The sequence below is a fragment of the Rosa rugosa genome, chromosome 3 (assembly GCF_958449725.1).
Source record: "Rosa rugosa chromosome 3, drRosRugo1.1, whole genome shotgun sequence".
Taxonomy (NCBI): Eukaryota; Viridiplantae; Streptophyta; class Magnoliopsida; order Rosales; family Rosaceae; genus Rosa; species Rosa rugosa.
In genome coordinates this window covers 53,678,185-53,695,164 of record NC_084822.1, presented here as the reverse complement: position 1 = coordinate 53,695,164, position 16,980 = coordinate 53,678,185, and the positions used below count along the sequence as shown (strand labels likewise).

At 38.2% G+C, this 16,980-nt stretch overlaps 3 protein-coding genes across 4 annotated transcripts; 1 reads left to right on the top strand and 2 right to left on the bottom strand.

The window, feature by feature from the left end:
- Positions 1–1,521: 1,521 nt before the first annotated feature.
- LOC133736290 (protein EARLY STARVATION 1, chloroplastic) lies at positions 1,522–6,174 on the bottom strand. Of its 2 annotated transcripts, none has more exons than XM_062163739.1 (11): positions 5,470–6,174; positions 5,261–5,367; positions 4,982–5,175; positions 4,692–4,731; positions 4,304–4,415; positions 4,093–4,170; positions 3,850–3,975; positions 3,177–3,298; positions 2,258–2,297; positions 2,088–2,162; positions 1,522–1,927 (listed from the first exon to the last, which is right to left on the bottom strand). In XM_062163739.1, the coding sequence occupies exons 1-11, from the start codon at positions 5,802–5,804 to the stop codon at positions 1,735–1,737; spliced, it is 1,422 nt and encodes a 473-aa protein (XP_062019723.1). In that variant the 5' UTR covers positions 5,805–6,174; the 3' UTR covers positions 1,522–1,734. The 2 variants fall into 2 exon arrangements, with proteins under 2 accessions (XP_062019723.1, XP_062019724.1); XM_062163740.1 differs by having other exon boundaries at positions 4,304–4,385; positions 5,470–6,152.
- A 1,785-nt stretch (positions 6,175–7,959) lies between these two features.
- LOC133736291 (WD repeat-containing protein DWA2) lies at positions 7,960–12,404 on the bottom strand. Its single transcript, XM_062163741.1, has 13 exons — positions 12,195–12,404; positions 12,025–12,108; positions 11,819–11,951; positions 11,307–11,418; positions 10,723–10,822; positions 10,216–10,340; positions 9,787–9,856; positions 9,380–9,468; positions 9,174–9,219; positions 8,844–8,917; positions 8,675–8,748; positions 8,544–8,602; positions 7,960–8,231 (listed from the first exon to the last, which is right to left on the bottom strand). Exons 1-13 carry the CDS (start codon positions 12,237–12,239, stop codon positions 8,190–8,192), a joined length of 1,053 nt encoding a protein of 350 aa, XP_062019725.1. The 5' UTR covers positions 12,240–12,404; the 3' UTR covers positions 7,960–8,189.
- A 977-nt stretch (positions 12,405–13,381) lies between these two features.
- Positions 13,382–16,239, top strand: LOC133740524 (uncharacterized). Its single transcript, XM_062168482.1, has 2 exons — positions 13,382–14,218; positions 15,252–16,239. Exons 1-2 carry the CDS (start codon positions 13,709–13,711, stop codon positions 16,029–16,031), a joined length of 1,290 nt encoding a protein of 429 aa, XP_062024466.1. The 5' UTR covers positions 13,382–13,708; the 3' UTR covers positions 16,032–16,239.
- Positions 16,240–16,980: the final 741 nt, after the last annotated feature.

Below are 16,980 nucleotides of genomic sequence, written 5' to 3'. Positions count from 1 at the left end.
CCAGTGACTGGGTTATCTTCCGATTGTCTACAACTCTACATGAGTTTTAGGATTTTCATTTTGAGATTGAATGGAGAAGGTTTGTTTGATTTATTTCTTCTGATTGTCTACTCTTGTTAGTTATTAAAGTATTTTTAGGTAATATGTTTATCAACTGGCGTAAGGACCCTTTTTCTGTCTAAGATGTCTTGTGTATACAATTTGTGAAAAGTCTGAGCTTTTATTTAAAGATATCCGATTACTTGTGAGAGTCGTTGGAAATTGTTATAGATTAAATTGCACTATAAACAAACTTGCAAACTAATCGGAAATTGATTAAAATTAAATGTGTTTATTTTCCAATTTAATGTTCCATTTGAATTTTTTTTTAATCAAAAGAGGTCAGCCCCGATTTTATAATTCAGCAAGCAGTATCAAACGACACACCCCTATGGGGTCGACAATAAAGAGCCGTCATTTAGGACTTACAAAGATCTTATTCTAGACAAATAGAACTCTGCAATCCAGAGTACATCCACCTTTTACTCTTTTAGGAAGTTCACGCACCATTATTCTAACAAAAACTCAGATGCTCAGAAGCTCGTAAAATAAAAGGTACAACCGAGCACCCGGTCTTTGCGATCTCCCCAAATTCAAACAAAGAAAAAATTAGACATCACTTCCTTCAAAAATGAAGGAAGAGTGACTAAAATCAACATACAAAATAAAATAAAGAAAGCCCAAACCAGACTAGACCAGGTTAGTCCCAAAGCCCAACTAAAGGCCTAATACCCTAAAACCCTAGCATTCAGCTGCTCTAGCCCGCAAGCGCCACCGACGATTGTATTGTCGATATCGGGCCAGTCATCATCGTCGTCCCAGCTTTGTACGACAGTTCGCAAGTTTCGGGCCATCGTCATCGACAACTCGCGCCGCCGCCAAAGAAAACCGACACCATCTGAAGATCAAAGCTTCCCAACCAGGACTCCTTAGGGGGACGAGATGCGCCATGCGGCGGTGGTCGGAACCTGGTGGGGGAGGAGGATCGAAGGAGTCCAATTACAGGTTCCTTACGCTGGTTGAAACCCGGCTTCCAACACACATCCCAGCCCAGCCAACCACCATTTGACGATCTCCGATGATTGCACCGTCAGCATCGACCACCACCAATCTCTCCTCTATCCAATAAGCGAGGAGAAAACATAAAGCAAAAAGCAGAAAGGCCCCCCGGAGAAAGTCTCCGTCGCTTGCCTCAATCCCACCATAAAAAGAAAGATGATAAACTCCCTGCTTCCTAGTCGGAGGTTCGCCGTTACCGGCCATGTTTAAGAATTTTGTCGAAAGCCTCCGCCTTCAAGTAAACCCTAGTAGAGTTAGGTCAATATTTTGCTAAAAAAAAAAAAAATTTCCGAAAGATAGAGAGCTGCCACTTTGTTCCATTTGAATTTAGGATTCGCTCAGTTATAATTTGAAATGAAACACCTATACATGTGAACTAAAAAAAAAAAAAAATTGATTTTCAAGTTCTAATGACAAAGCATATGCCAACACTTGTAAAATCAATGAAACTCCCAAATGAATAATGGGAAATGTAGCGAAATCCAAAATGAAAAGATGGAGATTGAAAGAATGAATAAATTTAGGAGTACTTTTCGCCACATGACGAGTTTCAACCAGCGTAATTGGACTTCGAGCAATATTCTAAACATCCTAACATTAATTACCCTTTCATTATGGAGAAAATTCATCCGCCGGTTAATCTTCCGGAGGTGGTTCATCCTCTGTAGGTGGTGGTGGTTCATTCTCTGGAAGCGGTGTACCCATTGCAGGTGGTGATCTCGTAAAGTCAAAGTTTGGGTAGACCTCAGGCGGCTTTTCACGAGGTTCAATTGATAGTAACTGGGTAGAATCGCCTACAACATCTGCCCATCCGTAATGCGGCACAGCCCTTTAATCAAAAAATGACCATCAGAATTAATTCACTTTGATATTTAATTTTTATTGTATCTATAGAAATCGTAATGCTTCCTTCCCAATACAATTTCAGAGTGTAGATTTGTGTATGGAATGTATATGAATGGAGTATAATGACAGTGAGCAAGTCTTACTCGTAATAGGTCTCCTCATCCACAACAATATCCCAGCTTTCACCTGTTGTGCTCTTCCCATATTTGTGCACTTTACTGCAAAGAAAAAATACGCGTGAATAACTTTATACACAGACCTGACTCAAATATAGACACTGATGCAGTTCAGCAAGGTTATTCCGTTTGCATACCCATTTCCTATGTGTTCTTCTCCCCATGTCCTTGACCAACCTAGACATCAGAGAACAATATATGAGCTACATCAAACTCCATAAATGAAAGATCATACAAAGAAACTAAAGATCTGAACAAGCAGACTAAGTGGAAAAAGAGTAGATCAGTAAAGCAACACTTTTTAGAATATTGCTCATAGATTAATTGGACTTTGAGCAATATTGTTGCTCATGACACGATCCTTATATCAAATTTTTTCAACAAGTAGATCACAGTAAGCAACAAGATGTCAATAGTAGTAATATAGATATACTGAACAACGATCATCACTTAACTCATGCAATCAAGGACATCTAATATCTGATATGAAAAAATTATACAGGGACATCTTTTAGATCTTGAGGGGTAAAATAGGATGATGGGACTTTTTCAGCTATACGAACATGTACATCAATGGCTCAATATATATAGTACGGGCACCAGCTCTTTGCTGGAGGTTTCCGCAACAAATGTGTTAATAGAATAATTTCTTCACCCAGCCGTACTTAGCTTACAACATTAGTAAAAATTTTATACATCATGTCTTTTACCCAACTATGAATGAGCTTTACAGAGATGCAAACTATTATTCCAGAGTATAAGACTACAAAATTTATCAGGGTTTGATGCCATAATTGTTTGATGGTAATTAAGATAATCGAGACCGGGGGACACGAGATGTGGATTTCGGTTGATAATGTAGTTCAAACTGGAACAAGGAAGTAAATAAGGAGTTCATTCCAAACTAGTCACTACATAAGGAAAGATAACTAGTCACTACATAAGGAATAGTGATATAAGTATCATACCGCATGCGATAATTAACGCATAAGTAAACAAAATAAAGGCAGACAAATCTGTGAGTTGAATATTTATATTCAATATTGTAGGACATACGTTCATCATTGGAAGTAACATGCCATGTTTCCCCTTGTCGTGAACCTATACCCTCAAAGAACTTCTCTTCCCACTTGTCTCCCCATTTGGTTCCAAGTTCAGTCTCTGCCCATTTATCTGTCCTGATATTTAAGAAAACAAAAGAAGAATATAGGGTAAGTTCTTTCAACTAAGAAATAAAGATATAAGGGTCAGTTGGCTAAATATGCCATGCTCACTCTTGATAAATAACAAAAGGAAAAAACAAACAAAATCAGATAATTAAAGTTTATGAGTACTGAACAGAACAAGGAAATATCAAAACAGATTTCACAAAGATATGATAACAAAGTTTTGTTTTGGTTGCTCTGTTTTTTTTTTTTTTTTTTTCAAAAAGACAGCTGGTTTTATGACAGTAGAGAAGTTGGACAAAGAATACATATAACATTTAAGCACGTAATGATTTTAGGTAAATTAATTATGTTCTACATATCACAGAATCATAAAGAAAACCATCCTACCATATTATTAATAATCAAACTAAATGGCTAGATAGTTTTAGCTGTATTGTGCCACTTTTAATTGTAAAAGATCAAATTATTGATGCCAGATTAGAAAAAGGTATCCTAAATTTCAAAGGGGAACAATTAGCAAACTAAGAATTACATAAAGTTGAAAATAGATAAGAAAAAACCATTTGAGAACTGATCCCCTTCCGTCATAATGCTCTCCCCACTTCTCCCACCAAGACTGTTCATTAAGTCTACCCCATTTGTGTGCTCCTTTCTCAGTCCAGCCTTTGGCATCATATTTCTCCCACCTGCATCAAAATTATGCATGTCAACATACATATATTCCAGATATATTTCATCTGTGTAACGGACTATAATATTAATAAATTAACAAAATATTAATTAGCACCCAAAATGGAGCTTACCATTTCTCAGACCATCCAGCATTTTCAGTGCCTGATTTTGCTCGTTTCTGTGCACTTCTCTCAATCCTTGCTAGGTTACTGCACTTTCAAAGTTACAGAATTCATGGTTTGGTAAGAAGATGAGAGATTTAAACAAAACTGTATCCGGATCACTTAGTAAACACAAAGTAACCAAAAATATTTAATCACAGAAAGCTAAATAAATAAAGACCTCCATTCATCTTGATGAAGAACCTCTTGCCAGGTTTCCCACCATGAATCCCCTTCAGCATTTCTACCAGATTTCTCCACACCTATGAAAATATAAATGATGCAAATAATGCCTGCCAATATATACCAATGACAGATAATAGTGATATTCGCAGAAAGATCAATAATTGAGATGTATGAACATGATTAGGTAATCTAGTATGTTGTGCATAATTGTGATTCCATGCCCTCAGTCTTGAGTTTGTTTGCCACGGCAGTGGAAAGTGTTCATTTCAGAAATTCTAGAAACATGGATGAATACAAAAGTACTTCAATATTTAGATTGCATAATCATGATCCTCTTTTTTTTCTGAACAGGATTTGAAGATAGAAACAAGGAAGAGATATACCTAGCTCTTTGTATCCGGTCCAGTCACTTTTCTCCCACCACTGTCAATGAGATCAATAAATCCAATTAAATGCACTTATAAAATCAAAGCCAATGTATCAGAGAGGCATCCAAATTGCCCCAATTTGTTTTAGACTCTTGAGTATGAACAAAAGTAAACACACATACAAAGACTTTAGTGTTGTTTTCCACATTAATCTCAATCAAATACAAATGCCTGATAAACTATGTTATGTCATGGTTGAGTTTCCGAACAAGCGAAGAATGATAGTCATGTATATATATGTACACCTCTTCTCTCCACTCTGAAGAGGAGTCATGAGAAGCACCACCCATCCTTGTCCACCTACATCTGTACCCAGTGTTCCCCAGCTCCTCCCCGCTTTCTCGGTACCAAGTACTTCCATCTTCATTAGTGCCGGATTCCTTCACATGTTCGTTTAACAAGCTAATACCCCATTCCTTCTCACTGGCAATACCAGTATCTACACCAAACCGCGTACAAGAAATGCTTCATTACTCATCACTCAAAATAACAAGAAGCAACCATATCTGAACTCATCAAATCACCTCTTTTCGGCGGAGTATCACGAGATTGTGGACCAGTATTTCCCGGAGTACAGCGAGGGCGCCGGCGAGGGTACACCTTGCTGTTTTGTTTGGAGGCAAATTGAGATCTGCAGCAGTACAAAATCGATGACAAATACCGAATTACTATTCCGAAACACAAAGGAATCCAGCTAAAAAAATAAATAAATAACAAACAGAAATTAACGCACTGCTCAGAAGCAAAGGGCAATGCAGCAGCAGCTTTGAGTCCAGCTCTGTGAGGAGGCCTCTTGTTGGAATCGAACCGCCGCTCGTCGCACTTGTTCCTCTTCTCGGCGGGGGAGCTACTCCGAATCGGAACCGCCGAGTCGGAACAGCAGCAACTGATTCGACTCACTCCGACTCGGTTTCCGCCGATGGTGAGCCTCCGCCGCTTGCTCAGCTCGTCCACGTCGGCGGTGTGAGCATTGTTCCGGTGCGGATGCGGTAGATGATGGAGGAAGGAGAGGCGCCTGGGGTGAGTCGCGAAGCCTCTAGTGGTGGTGGTGGTGGTGGCCGCCGCCATTGCATTTACGAAAATGACATCATCGCCAAAATCCCAAAGGGCAGCGGAGGAGAGGAGGTTAGAGAGAAGGCTGGGCGTAGGTGTGGTGTGGTTGATTTGTTGGAGTCCAAGAAGAGAGACTTCGGTTTTATTTGTTTTGGGATTTAATTAAATAGGTGGATTTCCTCGTTTCCTTCTCATAATAAAAGAAGGCCAATGAGAGCGACGGAGAGAATTTCGGGGCGAATCTAAAGATCAGAGCGGTTTCTCTCTCATCTCCTCTGCTCTGCTGCTCTCTCTCTCCTCATTTGAGTGACCGACTGATAAGAGGGACGGATGGTCACGGCGGTGGCTGTGAGATAATGAAAATACGAGAAATTGATAATGAGATCGGGCGTCCGAATCCCGAGAAATTGATAATGACACGTGTTGCATAGTGAGCCGCCACTTCCTGCTTCAACTACCAATAACTCAAACGCAGCAAGACCAAATGCAAAATCTGTTCTAGTTTCATAGATGAATTCATTACAACTTTGTCCATTTCAAAAGGTGATATCAGTTATGTTTGGTTAGTTTGAGAATTTTGAAGTTCAACCGTTGAATTAGATTAAACATTAATGTTCAATCTAAGTTCAATTATTGGATGAGTATGATGATATTCTAAACATTAATGTATACTCATCCAATAATTGAACTTTAAAGTCTTTAATCAATCACTATAAGATACATATTACATCAGGTTTTATATTATTTCGAACCGAGTTCTATTCAAATGCTTATTTGAGAGTGTTCTTGAAATTTGCAAACTCTTTCAAGTTATCAAATACCAATTATGAAATGCTCCTGTTATGTAGTTACATTTGGCTCATCCTAAACCTACCACCCTAATGTCTATTTCATGTTAACATCCTATGAACTTAAAACGTGATACGTTTCAAATTTAGCTTCACTTCGCACTAACTAATAATGCACCTATTTTTTCTTATTTTTACGGTTTTAGGTCGGTTACTATCATCAAGGGTTATCCATAAATAAAATAAAAGACAACACGCAAAGGTAATAAGTCAAGGGTTAACCAATGTTTTCATTGACTCGTGGATCAAACAAAACGATATGGATATACTTGGCGATATGTATATACTTAGTTGAAGAGGCTTTTCAGTTGAGGATACCAGTCCTCATTACACCGTAAAAGTGTGATACCATTGCGACAGGGAGGACCAGTGACCCAAATAACCCAATACTAGTGGAAAGGGAAGAAGAAGCTCGAATCTCTCTCCTGGTCGCACCACGTGTCAGTAGCTAGCACCATGATGACATGGCCGGACCGGTTGACCACCGGGTTCCTTTTATTATGTGGATAAGCTAAACAATCCTAGCTTACGTGTAAATCAGGACGTGGCAACAGAGCTCTGGTAAATGGTGACACGTCTCAGGATGAAAACATGTGGGGAAACTTTGGATCTCTGCTGTTGGACTAGGAAACCAAACAAATATATTTTCTGATACCATATCAATGATACGACTGTCAGGCCCCAGTTTGGATAAGCTTAATGTCACACTCTGACTCAGTAAGTTTGAAATTTAATGGCTACCTCTAACTTTCTGACCCACATGATGAAAATGGAAGATAAGTGTGTGACTCAGAAAGGATGAAGATCAACTCATAATTGTAATCCTGATTTGAGGCTACACTATGGGAAGCCGGTCTACTTCAACTGCTTAATTCTGAAGGCCTGGCTTAATTCTCATCCCGAAAATACCAAGGAAGAAAATAAGCATGATTTGAAGATAGAAATATTACCACAACTGAAGAATTTTTGGGTTTCATACTAGTTCCTAATGCAATGCACAAACGAGAGATCTTATATCAGAAACAGTACAATTTGTATATGCATAAAGGCTATAGCAGCATAGACATCTCATTTGATGACTTTAGAGAGGATGTTTATTCAACATTCACACCTTCGTAAGGAAATAGATGCAATATGTGTACATATAGGGAAAAACTGATGAGGTTATTGAATAAAAATGAAGTTATAAGGGGGAAAGTGATGATATTTACTGATATACATGCAACTCAATCGCCTAACATTACCCTTTTGTTACTGATATACATGCAACTCAATCGCTTAACATTACCCTTTTGTTACTGATATACATGCAACTCAATCGCTTAACATTACCCTTTTGCCTTATATTGTATTCCCCAGTAGTAGTATAGCAGTAGTAATAAATACACCAAAATTTCTGCTGATGTTTATGTTGGAATATCATGTATAATCACAGAGCATAATTCACTCGAACATCTGAATCTAGAATTTCATCATTACAGTTAACAAAGATATTTAGAATCACACGCACCAAGTACGCTGATGACAGCGATGAAGCAGTTTGTGTTGGACCTTATTTCCTTGAGAGAAATGGTTTCACTGATTCTACAACCACCTGTGAAAAAGAATCAAATCAGTTTCCATGTTCCATCATGGCATTACAGCTCCACACCAGACACGATTTCTAAGTTATTAAACATGGTTCTTCCAACAACACATGCATGTTCAAACCTTGTGACAGAATGGTCATTTGATTGCATATGTATATTGCAACTGAAATAAGTTGCAAATGCATATGAAACTGGTATCATCCAACAGAAAACAGCAAACATTCATGCTCTTAGAGATTTTTTTTTTTTCCCAATTAGGTTCTGATAAAGTTAGGTGTTCTTTCTGGTTTTCCCAGACCACAGATTAGTGTTCTTACCCTCCCATCATAGGATAGTGATGCAAATATCCAAGGCTCACGAGAGCTCCAAGCGAGGCCTGCAATTTCAAATAAAAATAGTTAGCCCAAGATTAAACTGAAGTGTATGCCTAGGGAGTTGTGGCAGTTACCATAGATACTGTCTTCATAATCACTGTAAGACTGGAGCAATGGATCAATCCGCTTACTTGGTGACTCTACAAAGCTGCCAAAAGCATAACAAGAACCTTCCCATTAACCAAAAAACCTAATGAGACAGCATACAAAAATTGTGGAACATCAGTCATCAATATAAACTACCTTTCAGTTATTGATTCATTGTTGCTAGGCGCAGATGCTAACCACAGGTTGACTGTCGAGTCCGTACCAGAACTCTGCAGTAACACAGTTTTATTAGCTTCGAACTCAAAATCATGTAAACCACAGTTTTTGGTCACTTCAACAAGGTCAACATATGTCTACAGAGACAAGACAGTGTGGCAAAATCCCAAACTATCACTGTGGTCTAAACTGGTGCCATATTTGGAATGCAAAAATGAGAAAATGATGAAGGAAGTGCAATACAACATTACTAATAGTTCAGTGTGTGCGTGCGTGCGTGTGTGTGTGTGTGTGTGTGAGAGAGCAAACCAGAATCAGCCCGTCATACTCAGGGTTGCACCTGACAGTCCATGTCCTGTAGGTATATTCAACAGATTAAACTATGCATTATTGAAACTTTTTCCATACAGCTCACGCACTCCCTGATGCACCCCCAAAAGTGTTTGAAACATGCAGGGGTTCGTCAGGGAAACATTGTTGAAAAGATCAAATGCAACAGAACACTATATAGTTACCAGTGTGTGTGTCCAGGAAGTTCCAGGATGGGGACCTTTGGCTTCCTCACATCCCACATGCGAATCCCAGATTCATCTTCTGCAGTCATCTGTGAAAATGTTAACCATTTGTGATATGGTAGCAGAAATGAAAAATGCCACACACACACAAAAAAATAATAATAATAATGACCCCGGCCATTTTAAAATAGATGGTCTTTTTTACGATTACAATAACTGTAACTACTGTGACAGTTGATACATGTCTTTGTGTGCATTGTGCATGTAAGATATTCAAGTTGCATTACACAACACACCCTTCAACTTCTATATTTTAAATGGACTAAAGGTAATCATTGTAGATGAGGAATAAAAATTACTTATAGAATGGCACAAGCACATTCAGTGGAGCAGAACTACATTCTTACAAGTATATGTGTCTTCTTGGGATTATAATCAACATTGCGGACGTGAGCATGTTCAATTGAATTTGTCTTCCTGCACATAAGCAATTTGTTTTGATCAGTTGAGGACTTTGATGACAATCTTACATTCATGAAGGTGAAACCTCATACAGTTAACAGCCCCAAAAATGTTTCAGTGTTTCTTGGTTGATCAGAGTAAATATATTGTACGAAGAGTTTTACAGAATCTAGTTTTCCCTTTTTGGGCATTCTTCTCCCGCAACAGAATCTAGTTTCCCCCTATTATGATGCAAATACACCAAAAACAAAAAACAAATCCTGAGTAAAAACTGAATGCATGATTCAAGAGAGACCATAAATTTTAATCATCCAGGTTGATCCTGATTGACAAATAACGCAATGTAACGTTTACAGTATCAAAAGAAAACATACTTCATTGTCCGTAAATCCCAAAACTGAATGGATGATTCACACGTTACTGCAACAGCATTCATGTCATGCGGATCCCATGCTCCACCAGATTGAGCAACAAGACCAGCTGACTCCTGTGATTGTACCTGGATTGAGCAAAAGACCTAAATAAGAATCAGTCTGAAAAATTGAATTTAAACAGATACTCCATCAAGTGCGAGAAGCTTTAGTAGTAAGAGATTTTAAGGTCTTAAAGTCCCAATAAAAGCTGTAACAAAATTCAAAACAAAAAAGGAGACAGGAAAGAGGCCAATTTTGTTAACTTTCTCCTCTCCTCTCCATTGCATTCTTCCCCAAACACATTTCTTTTTCTAATGAACTTTTTACATATTGTAAACACTTTTTAACCTAGTAGAAATTGTCTTAGTTTTAAATATTGAAAGAAGAAAAACTTGGTTACTTATCCATATATGTATAGTTGTATACTAAAATTACAGATGATTGACAAGAGATCTCATGAATTCATACCTGAGCAGTTTTTTTGGAAAGATCTAAGCTCCACAAGGAAATATTTTGTTCATCAATGCTGATCAGCTTATCATGCCTTCCAGATGGCCACCAAATAATGCTGTTCCATGTATAAGTGCATTCATAAGAGAGCCACAGAATACATGGAAGATCAATAAGTCCAACAGATAATACAAAGTTTATTCAAATCTCAAGATATAGCAAAACAAGTAAGACAAAATCAACATGAGATATATTCCACAGAAAACTATTGCAGTATAGGATGCTCAAGAATCCGACCAAAAGATTATACCAGTGAAATAACTTTAAGCACTTAGATGACCCAAGAACATAATATGAACACCTTTTTTGCAAACCTTAAGTTTAATCACTATGAAAGAAAACATATATATATATATATATATATATATATATTATACTTCCAAAATATCCTTTACCATTGGCATACAGCTTTCTGTTTTTTTCAACAGTTCTCACAAACTTTAATTTACAGTATACAAAACAAGAAAAAAGATATAACTAGAATTCGTGAAACACAACTAGTCAGCTAATGTACAGAGAAAGACCAAGGTTAAAACACTCACGATTTGATTTTGCCAACTTCCCCGTCAAGGGTGGTAATTCTTTCCAACTGAGGAGAATTTAATTCACCATATAACTCAGGGATCTGCCATATTGATGCTCCATATGATTCACCTTCAAGCACATTGAACTTCATTAAAAAAAATAATAATAAAAACTCCCCTGTGTTGGAGATACTAGAGTTGCAGAGACTTCAAAGCAGAATAAGATAAAGAAATAACAATATGTTTTCTTAAACAGTTATCACACCAAGTAAATGGGGGTGCCATGATTACTGATCCAAGGCACATGCAGCCATTTTTCATATAATTGACGAGCTATCATAATCGATTCAAATGTTGAATCATCAAGCAATCAAAGTGCCTAGTTTTGATTGTAACAACCACTCTTGAAACATTACTGACAAAAATTCACAATATAGCAATGCAAATGCACCAGTTCCATTCATAAACAAAATGCACAACAAATACATAAATAAATGAAAAATCAGCAAACAAAAATGAACAGAAATTACCAGTAGAATAAACAGTAGAGAAAATACGCTGGTCGAATGGACAGGACGAAATGTCCCAGATCTCATTGGGGTGCGAAAACAAGCCCTCACACACCAGTTCAGTTCCATCCGAAGAGAGCCGAATCAAATGCACCTACTCAATTCCAATTCCTATTCCATTAGATCCAGATCCAAATTCATTCGAAACCTAATGGAAGAAGACGAACCTCATTTTCTTCTCTGAGACTAAGAGTGCCGGTGATGAAGCTAGTGTGATCTGTGTCTGCTTTAACATCTGATATACATCTAGCCTGGAAGCGACGCCCAGAATCAGATAGATTGAATCAAAATTAGGGTTTAGGGATTTGAGATTGGAGTAAGGGTTTTGGGTATTGACCTGGTATTTGAGACCGTATCCGATGCCCGATGATCCTCCTTGCATTGCTGCGCTACTGGTTCACCTCTGGCATGCAAAACCGATTGGAACACTGTCACTGATTACAATTACAACGGCCAAGACTTCCGTTCTTTTTCTTTTTTTTTCTTGGGCTAATGTTGTTGAATAAGGGCCCAAATAGCCGGTTCTTGCCTTCTTGGGTGTTTTTGGAAATAACAGAATTCGGGTTCAATTTTTCTCTTATTCACATAATTTTGATAATGTAGTTTTAAGATCTGAACGGTTCGTCAAGTTAGCTTTTAAGAGTTGTTTGTGCAAAAAAAAAAAAAAAAGATCTTAATAGGAGATTGTTGTTATTGTATGAACAACTGATTTTTGTTTTCATTAAGTTTTTATAATGATATATAAAGAATTTTATAACAACTATTATTAAACTATGATCGCAGTGAAAAATAAAGAACCCTATTTGAAAGGTCAAATTTTCTAGAATCACCTTTAAATGTTAATGAAACTTAATCAAGACAAGTTGTTTTCTTCCTCTCTCACTCGCTTGCTCAATGTGACTTTGGCCTCCTCTCGACTCCAAGAAATCCGATGAATCTTTACTCAACCTTCTTCTATTTGATCCTTCTTAACTGCCCTCAACTACCATATTGATTCACCGGAGAACAATCCATAACTACCATGGGAAAATGAAGAATGAAGAGAAGAGTTTGTATAGACTTGTCCAAACTTATTCAAATGATAATAAAATTATTTTGATAATATATTAATGGTAGATGCTAGTTCTTTATGAGCTTACAATGTAATTGTTCGTCTCAAGCTTCTAAAATGTCATAACCGATCATAATTGTACACCCGTCAAGTTCTTTCCTCTTTCACATGAGTCGTACATGGTGGCTTATTGGATTACATTATTCATTAACCGAAATGCATGGAAGTCCTCTTACGCATAAGCTGTAGTGAATAAGATTTGTCATAGCTATAGTCTCACTATACTAATATAATCGCAAAGTCATGTTTTAATAATCAATTAATTTATATCTAGGTCTGCATAACTATTGTTGGATTTAAATCTAAATGCAGAGAATAATAAACATTTCAACCATCTTTAAATCCAACAGTAGTTAAATGTGACAGAGTACAAAACCAACTTCTGCGCGCGAATGATTTTGGTCTACGTATTTTCTCAATGAGACTTTAAAAGCCCAAATCAAACAAACCAAGATAGCTCCAACATAGCCCACTAACCTCACTAAAGCGGAAACCGAAAATCATTGGGAGGTTATCCACCCCACGCCAACTACATCCTCATGCGAAAACGCCTTGTCATCTTCTCTTATTACATCGAGGAAAAAAGAAGAAGAAAAAAAACAATAATAATAATTCCTCAAATTTGAATCTGGCAAAAAAGAGAGTGAATAAAGCTGGAGAAGTAAACCCAAAGTCACCCAAATTTCTCCTCATATCACTCCTCCTCCTCAGATGGGAGACATCACAATCCTGTCCAAAAAATGCTAGAGAATCCCAGAAAAGCTCTCATGTATTTCTCCCGCTGCTTCTCCGATCTCGACTGGCGGCTCCTTCTCCTAGTCATCCCTCCCCTCTTTCTCATAGTCTTCTTCTCACTCTCCTCCGCCCCCACCAATCCCTTATCCCCAATCCGATCCTTCATTCTCGGCCGTACGATCCTGCAGCCCCAGCACAAGGTAACCGCCAACTCAACTGACGTCGTCGCGTCCTGGAAGGATGAACTGGATCGGTCGAGAATTGCGGTGTGCTTGGTGGGTGGGGCCCGGAGGTTCGAGCTCACCGGGCCGTCCATAGTGGAGAAGATTCTGAGAGAGTATCCGAATTCGGATCTTTTCTTGAATAGTCCGATGGACCCGAACGCCTTCAAGTTCTCGCTTCTGAAGACCGCGCCGAGGCTCGCGTCCGTCAGAATTTTCCGGCCAAAACCAATGGCCGAGTCCGAGTTGCAGCTCCGAGTCTTAACCGCCCACAACTCGCCCAATGGCATCCAGGTTCCTTTTTCACATTTTCCTTCTTCTTCTTTTTTTACCTTTTTGCCCTTTTTCTTTTCTTTTGAAAAATTGTATTTCATTTATTTATGATAATTTTGGTATCTTTAGAAGGAAAAAAAATGGCATATCTAGTTGAAGAAGACAAAGTTGAACCGGGTAGTCTTCTGATTTCCCTATCAAAGTAACGTGTCTTAATTCGCCGTTTCAGTCATTGAGAATAACGTTCTTGCTGTTACTGTGTGTTTCCGATTTTAAACTTTCGTTTTTGGTAGGCGTTTTACTTTTCTTGAAAAGAAAATTTCAAATTTTTTTTTTTTTTTGAGAAGTAAATTTCAAAACTTTTCAAACGAACAAATCATGCACAGCCCCAACAGTAGTCATTAATATTTTTGGTCAATCTCTAACTAAAAATAGTAAAAAAAAAAAATATTTTCAATATTACCGAGTCTTTCTTTTATGTTGATGCAAGTAAATGTTGATTTACGTTCAATCAATAGTATTAGTAATAGTACCTAAATGTAATTCGTTGTTCAAACAACTGCTCAGAGTATTTGAAGTTAATGTTCATATTGTGGCAAGTTAATGTTGCTTCACCAAAGTTATGAAAACTTGGTGAGCGTTGCCTAACGCCTTTACTTCTCTTAAACCAAAAACGAGATGAGCCCATCCTCATTTTCTTTCTTGTAGAAAAATAATATTAGAAAAAATCTTGCAGTCACGTGCGCGTGGAATGTGGACCACGTGATTGAATTATTATGCTGATGCACCCTGAATAAAATGCAGCAGATAATATTTGGCACTACTGCCAAAAGCCACCTACTGATTTTAAGTCTTTTTAACCATTTTTTTTTTTTTCGCAATTATTTTAAGCAATTAATAGTCAAACCTTGAATTCTAAGCATGGTCAAACATTTTCATTTTTTGATACTCCAAATTTATTTTCACCCTGAAATCTTCAGTTCTTCACCATGATTTTTAAACTGGAATGGTAAAAGAAGTTTTGGTGTTTGATGTTTTCTTATGGCTTCTGTAGGGTCTTTTGCAATATTTCAATCTGGTGGAAGGCTGCCTGACTCTAATTCAAGAATACCAAAAGCAGAACAACTTCACCTACGACTGGATAGTCCGAACCCGAGTCGACGGGTACTGGAACGCCCCACTCGACTCGAAATTCTTTGTACCGGGCAAGTACCTAGTCCCACCCGGTTCCAACTATGGCGGACTCAACGACCGACTTGGAATCGGGGACCTCAACACCTCCACAGTGGCCCTCTCTCGCCTCTCGCTCATACCCCAGCTCGACGCTGCTGGGTTGCACCAGCTCAACTCGGAGACGGCGTTCAAGGCTCAGCTCACCACCCAAGGGGTTACTTCCGTCACAAAACGACTCCCCTTTTGCATAGTTACAGACCGCAAGTATGATTTCCCGCCAGCGCGTTTTGGAGTTCCGGTTGCAGCCCTGTCGAGCCCAGGCCCATTGAGCGGGGCAAAATGCAGGCCTTGCAAGCCGGTGTGCCAAGGCCCGTGCGTAGGGGACGTGATGGAGCGCCTGTTCAAAGGGTGGAGCTGGACTGACTGGGCCAACGGGACGCTCCAGCTTTGCGATGCGCATGGGGATTGGGAGAAGGGTTGGGAGAAGATATTTGATAGAGTAGCTGGGAAGAAAAAGAGTGCCGAGCGAAAACGAGTTTGGAGTTTGACGGTGGAGAAGTGCATTGCTGATTTTAATCAGATGAGAAACCGGACCGGAATCTGGGACACGCCGCCGGTGGATGAGATTTGTAGGATAGGAGTCACTTCCGGTCCCAAGTGAAGCTACAAGCTCCTTAAAGAACAAGAAACTAACCAAAACAAAAAAAAGCATACAAGCACAGGCTCCTTTAAAGAGAAGGCATAGAGAGAGATTTTTGGCTGATGTAGAATTTCTTTTCGGTTGTAGTGTTCGGTTGTAGTGTATACAAAGAATTATTGCTGTGATTTTTTCAAAGAAAAAAAGAATAGTTTACCGACTTTACGGTACATTACAGATGAATATGATGGTTATTCTGGTACTAAAATTATCGTATAATCCGGTACAAATATTAGCTGAAAGTTGATAAGAAATCTAACAAAAAAATTTTGGCCGGAGATTAATGTTTTAAGTGTTCTAGCCACATCAGTGTCACGGTGTCCCCACTAAAATCCGCCTAATGATAGGTTTAAGAAAAGAAAAATCACTGATTTCACCAATATTCGCCTAGGATAGGTTTAAGAAGTGAATAAGTAATTTGGTATGGTGGGTGCATTTGTCTAAAAGATTTGGTAAGGTAGTTCAGATTTGATGGTCGAGTTGTAAAGAAAAGGAATTTTAAGCAAATAACACATACGTCCAAGTCTCAAATGTTCCTCTATTACTCTATATATGTCTTTGGTACATCACATTAATGTTTCATACACTTATTCACGCCTCTCGCTCATCCATCTATTTACCTACTTCACCCCTGGCTATGGGATCTCAACTATCACGGTCGACAATAATTCCTTCATGTTTTCCAAACCAAAAAATATATTTATATATATATATATATATATATATATATATATATTTTTTCATTTCGTTATTGCTTAGTAATTAGCTCAGGTTGTCTGTTATTCCAAAAACCAACATCGTTCCTAGTTCCTACTAAAAGAAAAAATATGAGAAATACAAGAGAGAATCAGAAGATTATATATATATCAATGAAATGGAAACAGACGTGAGAAAATGGAGATATATATTAAGG

Excerpts from the sequence above, each read along its gene's own strand:
- LOC133736290 (XM_062163739.1), bottom strand. The coding sequence starts at position 5,804 with ATGGCGGCGGCCACCACCACCACCACCACTAGAGGCTTCGCGACTCAC. Across the intron at positions 4,732-4,981 it reads CTTCAGAGTGGAGAGAAGAG|TGGTGGGAGAAAAGTGACTG; the intron begins GTGTACATATAT and ends TCTCATTGACAG. Across the intron at positions 3,299-3,849 it reads AGGGGATCAGTTCTCAAATG|GACAGATAAATGGGCAGAGA; the intron begins GTTTTTTCTTAT and ends CTTAAATATCAG.
- LOC133736291 (XM_062163741.1), bottom strand. The coding sequence starts at position 12,239 with ATGCAAGGAGGATCATCGGGCATCGGATACGGTCTCAAATACCAG. Across the intron at positions 10,341-10,722 it reads TTTCCAAAAAAACTGCTCAG|GTACAATCACAGGAGTCAGC; the intron begins GTATGAATTCAT and ends TGCTCAATCCAG. Across the intron at positions 9,469-9,786 it reads CCAAGAAGACACATATACTT|ATGACTGCAGAAGATGAATC; the intron begins GTAAGAATGTAG and ends ACATTTTCACAG.
- LOC133740524 (XM_062168482.1), top strand. The coding sequence starts at position 13,709 with ATGCTAGAGAATCCCAGAAAAGCTCTCATGTATTTCTCCCGCTGCTTC. Across the intron at positions 14,219-15,251 it reads ACTCGCCCAATGGCATCCAG|GGTCTTTTGCAATATTTCAA; the intron begins GTTCCTTTTTCA and ends TGGCTTCTGTAG.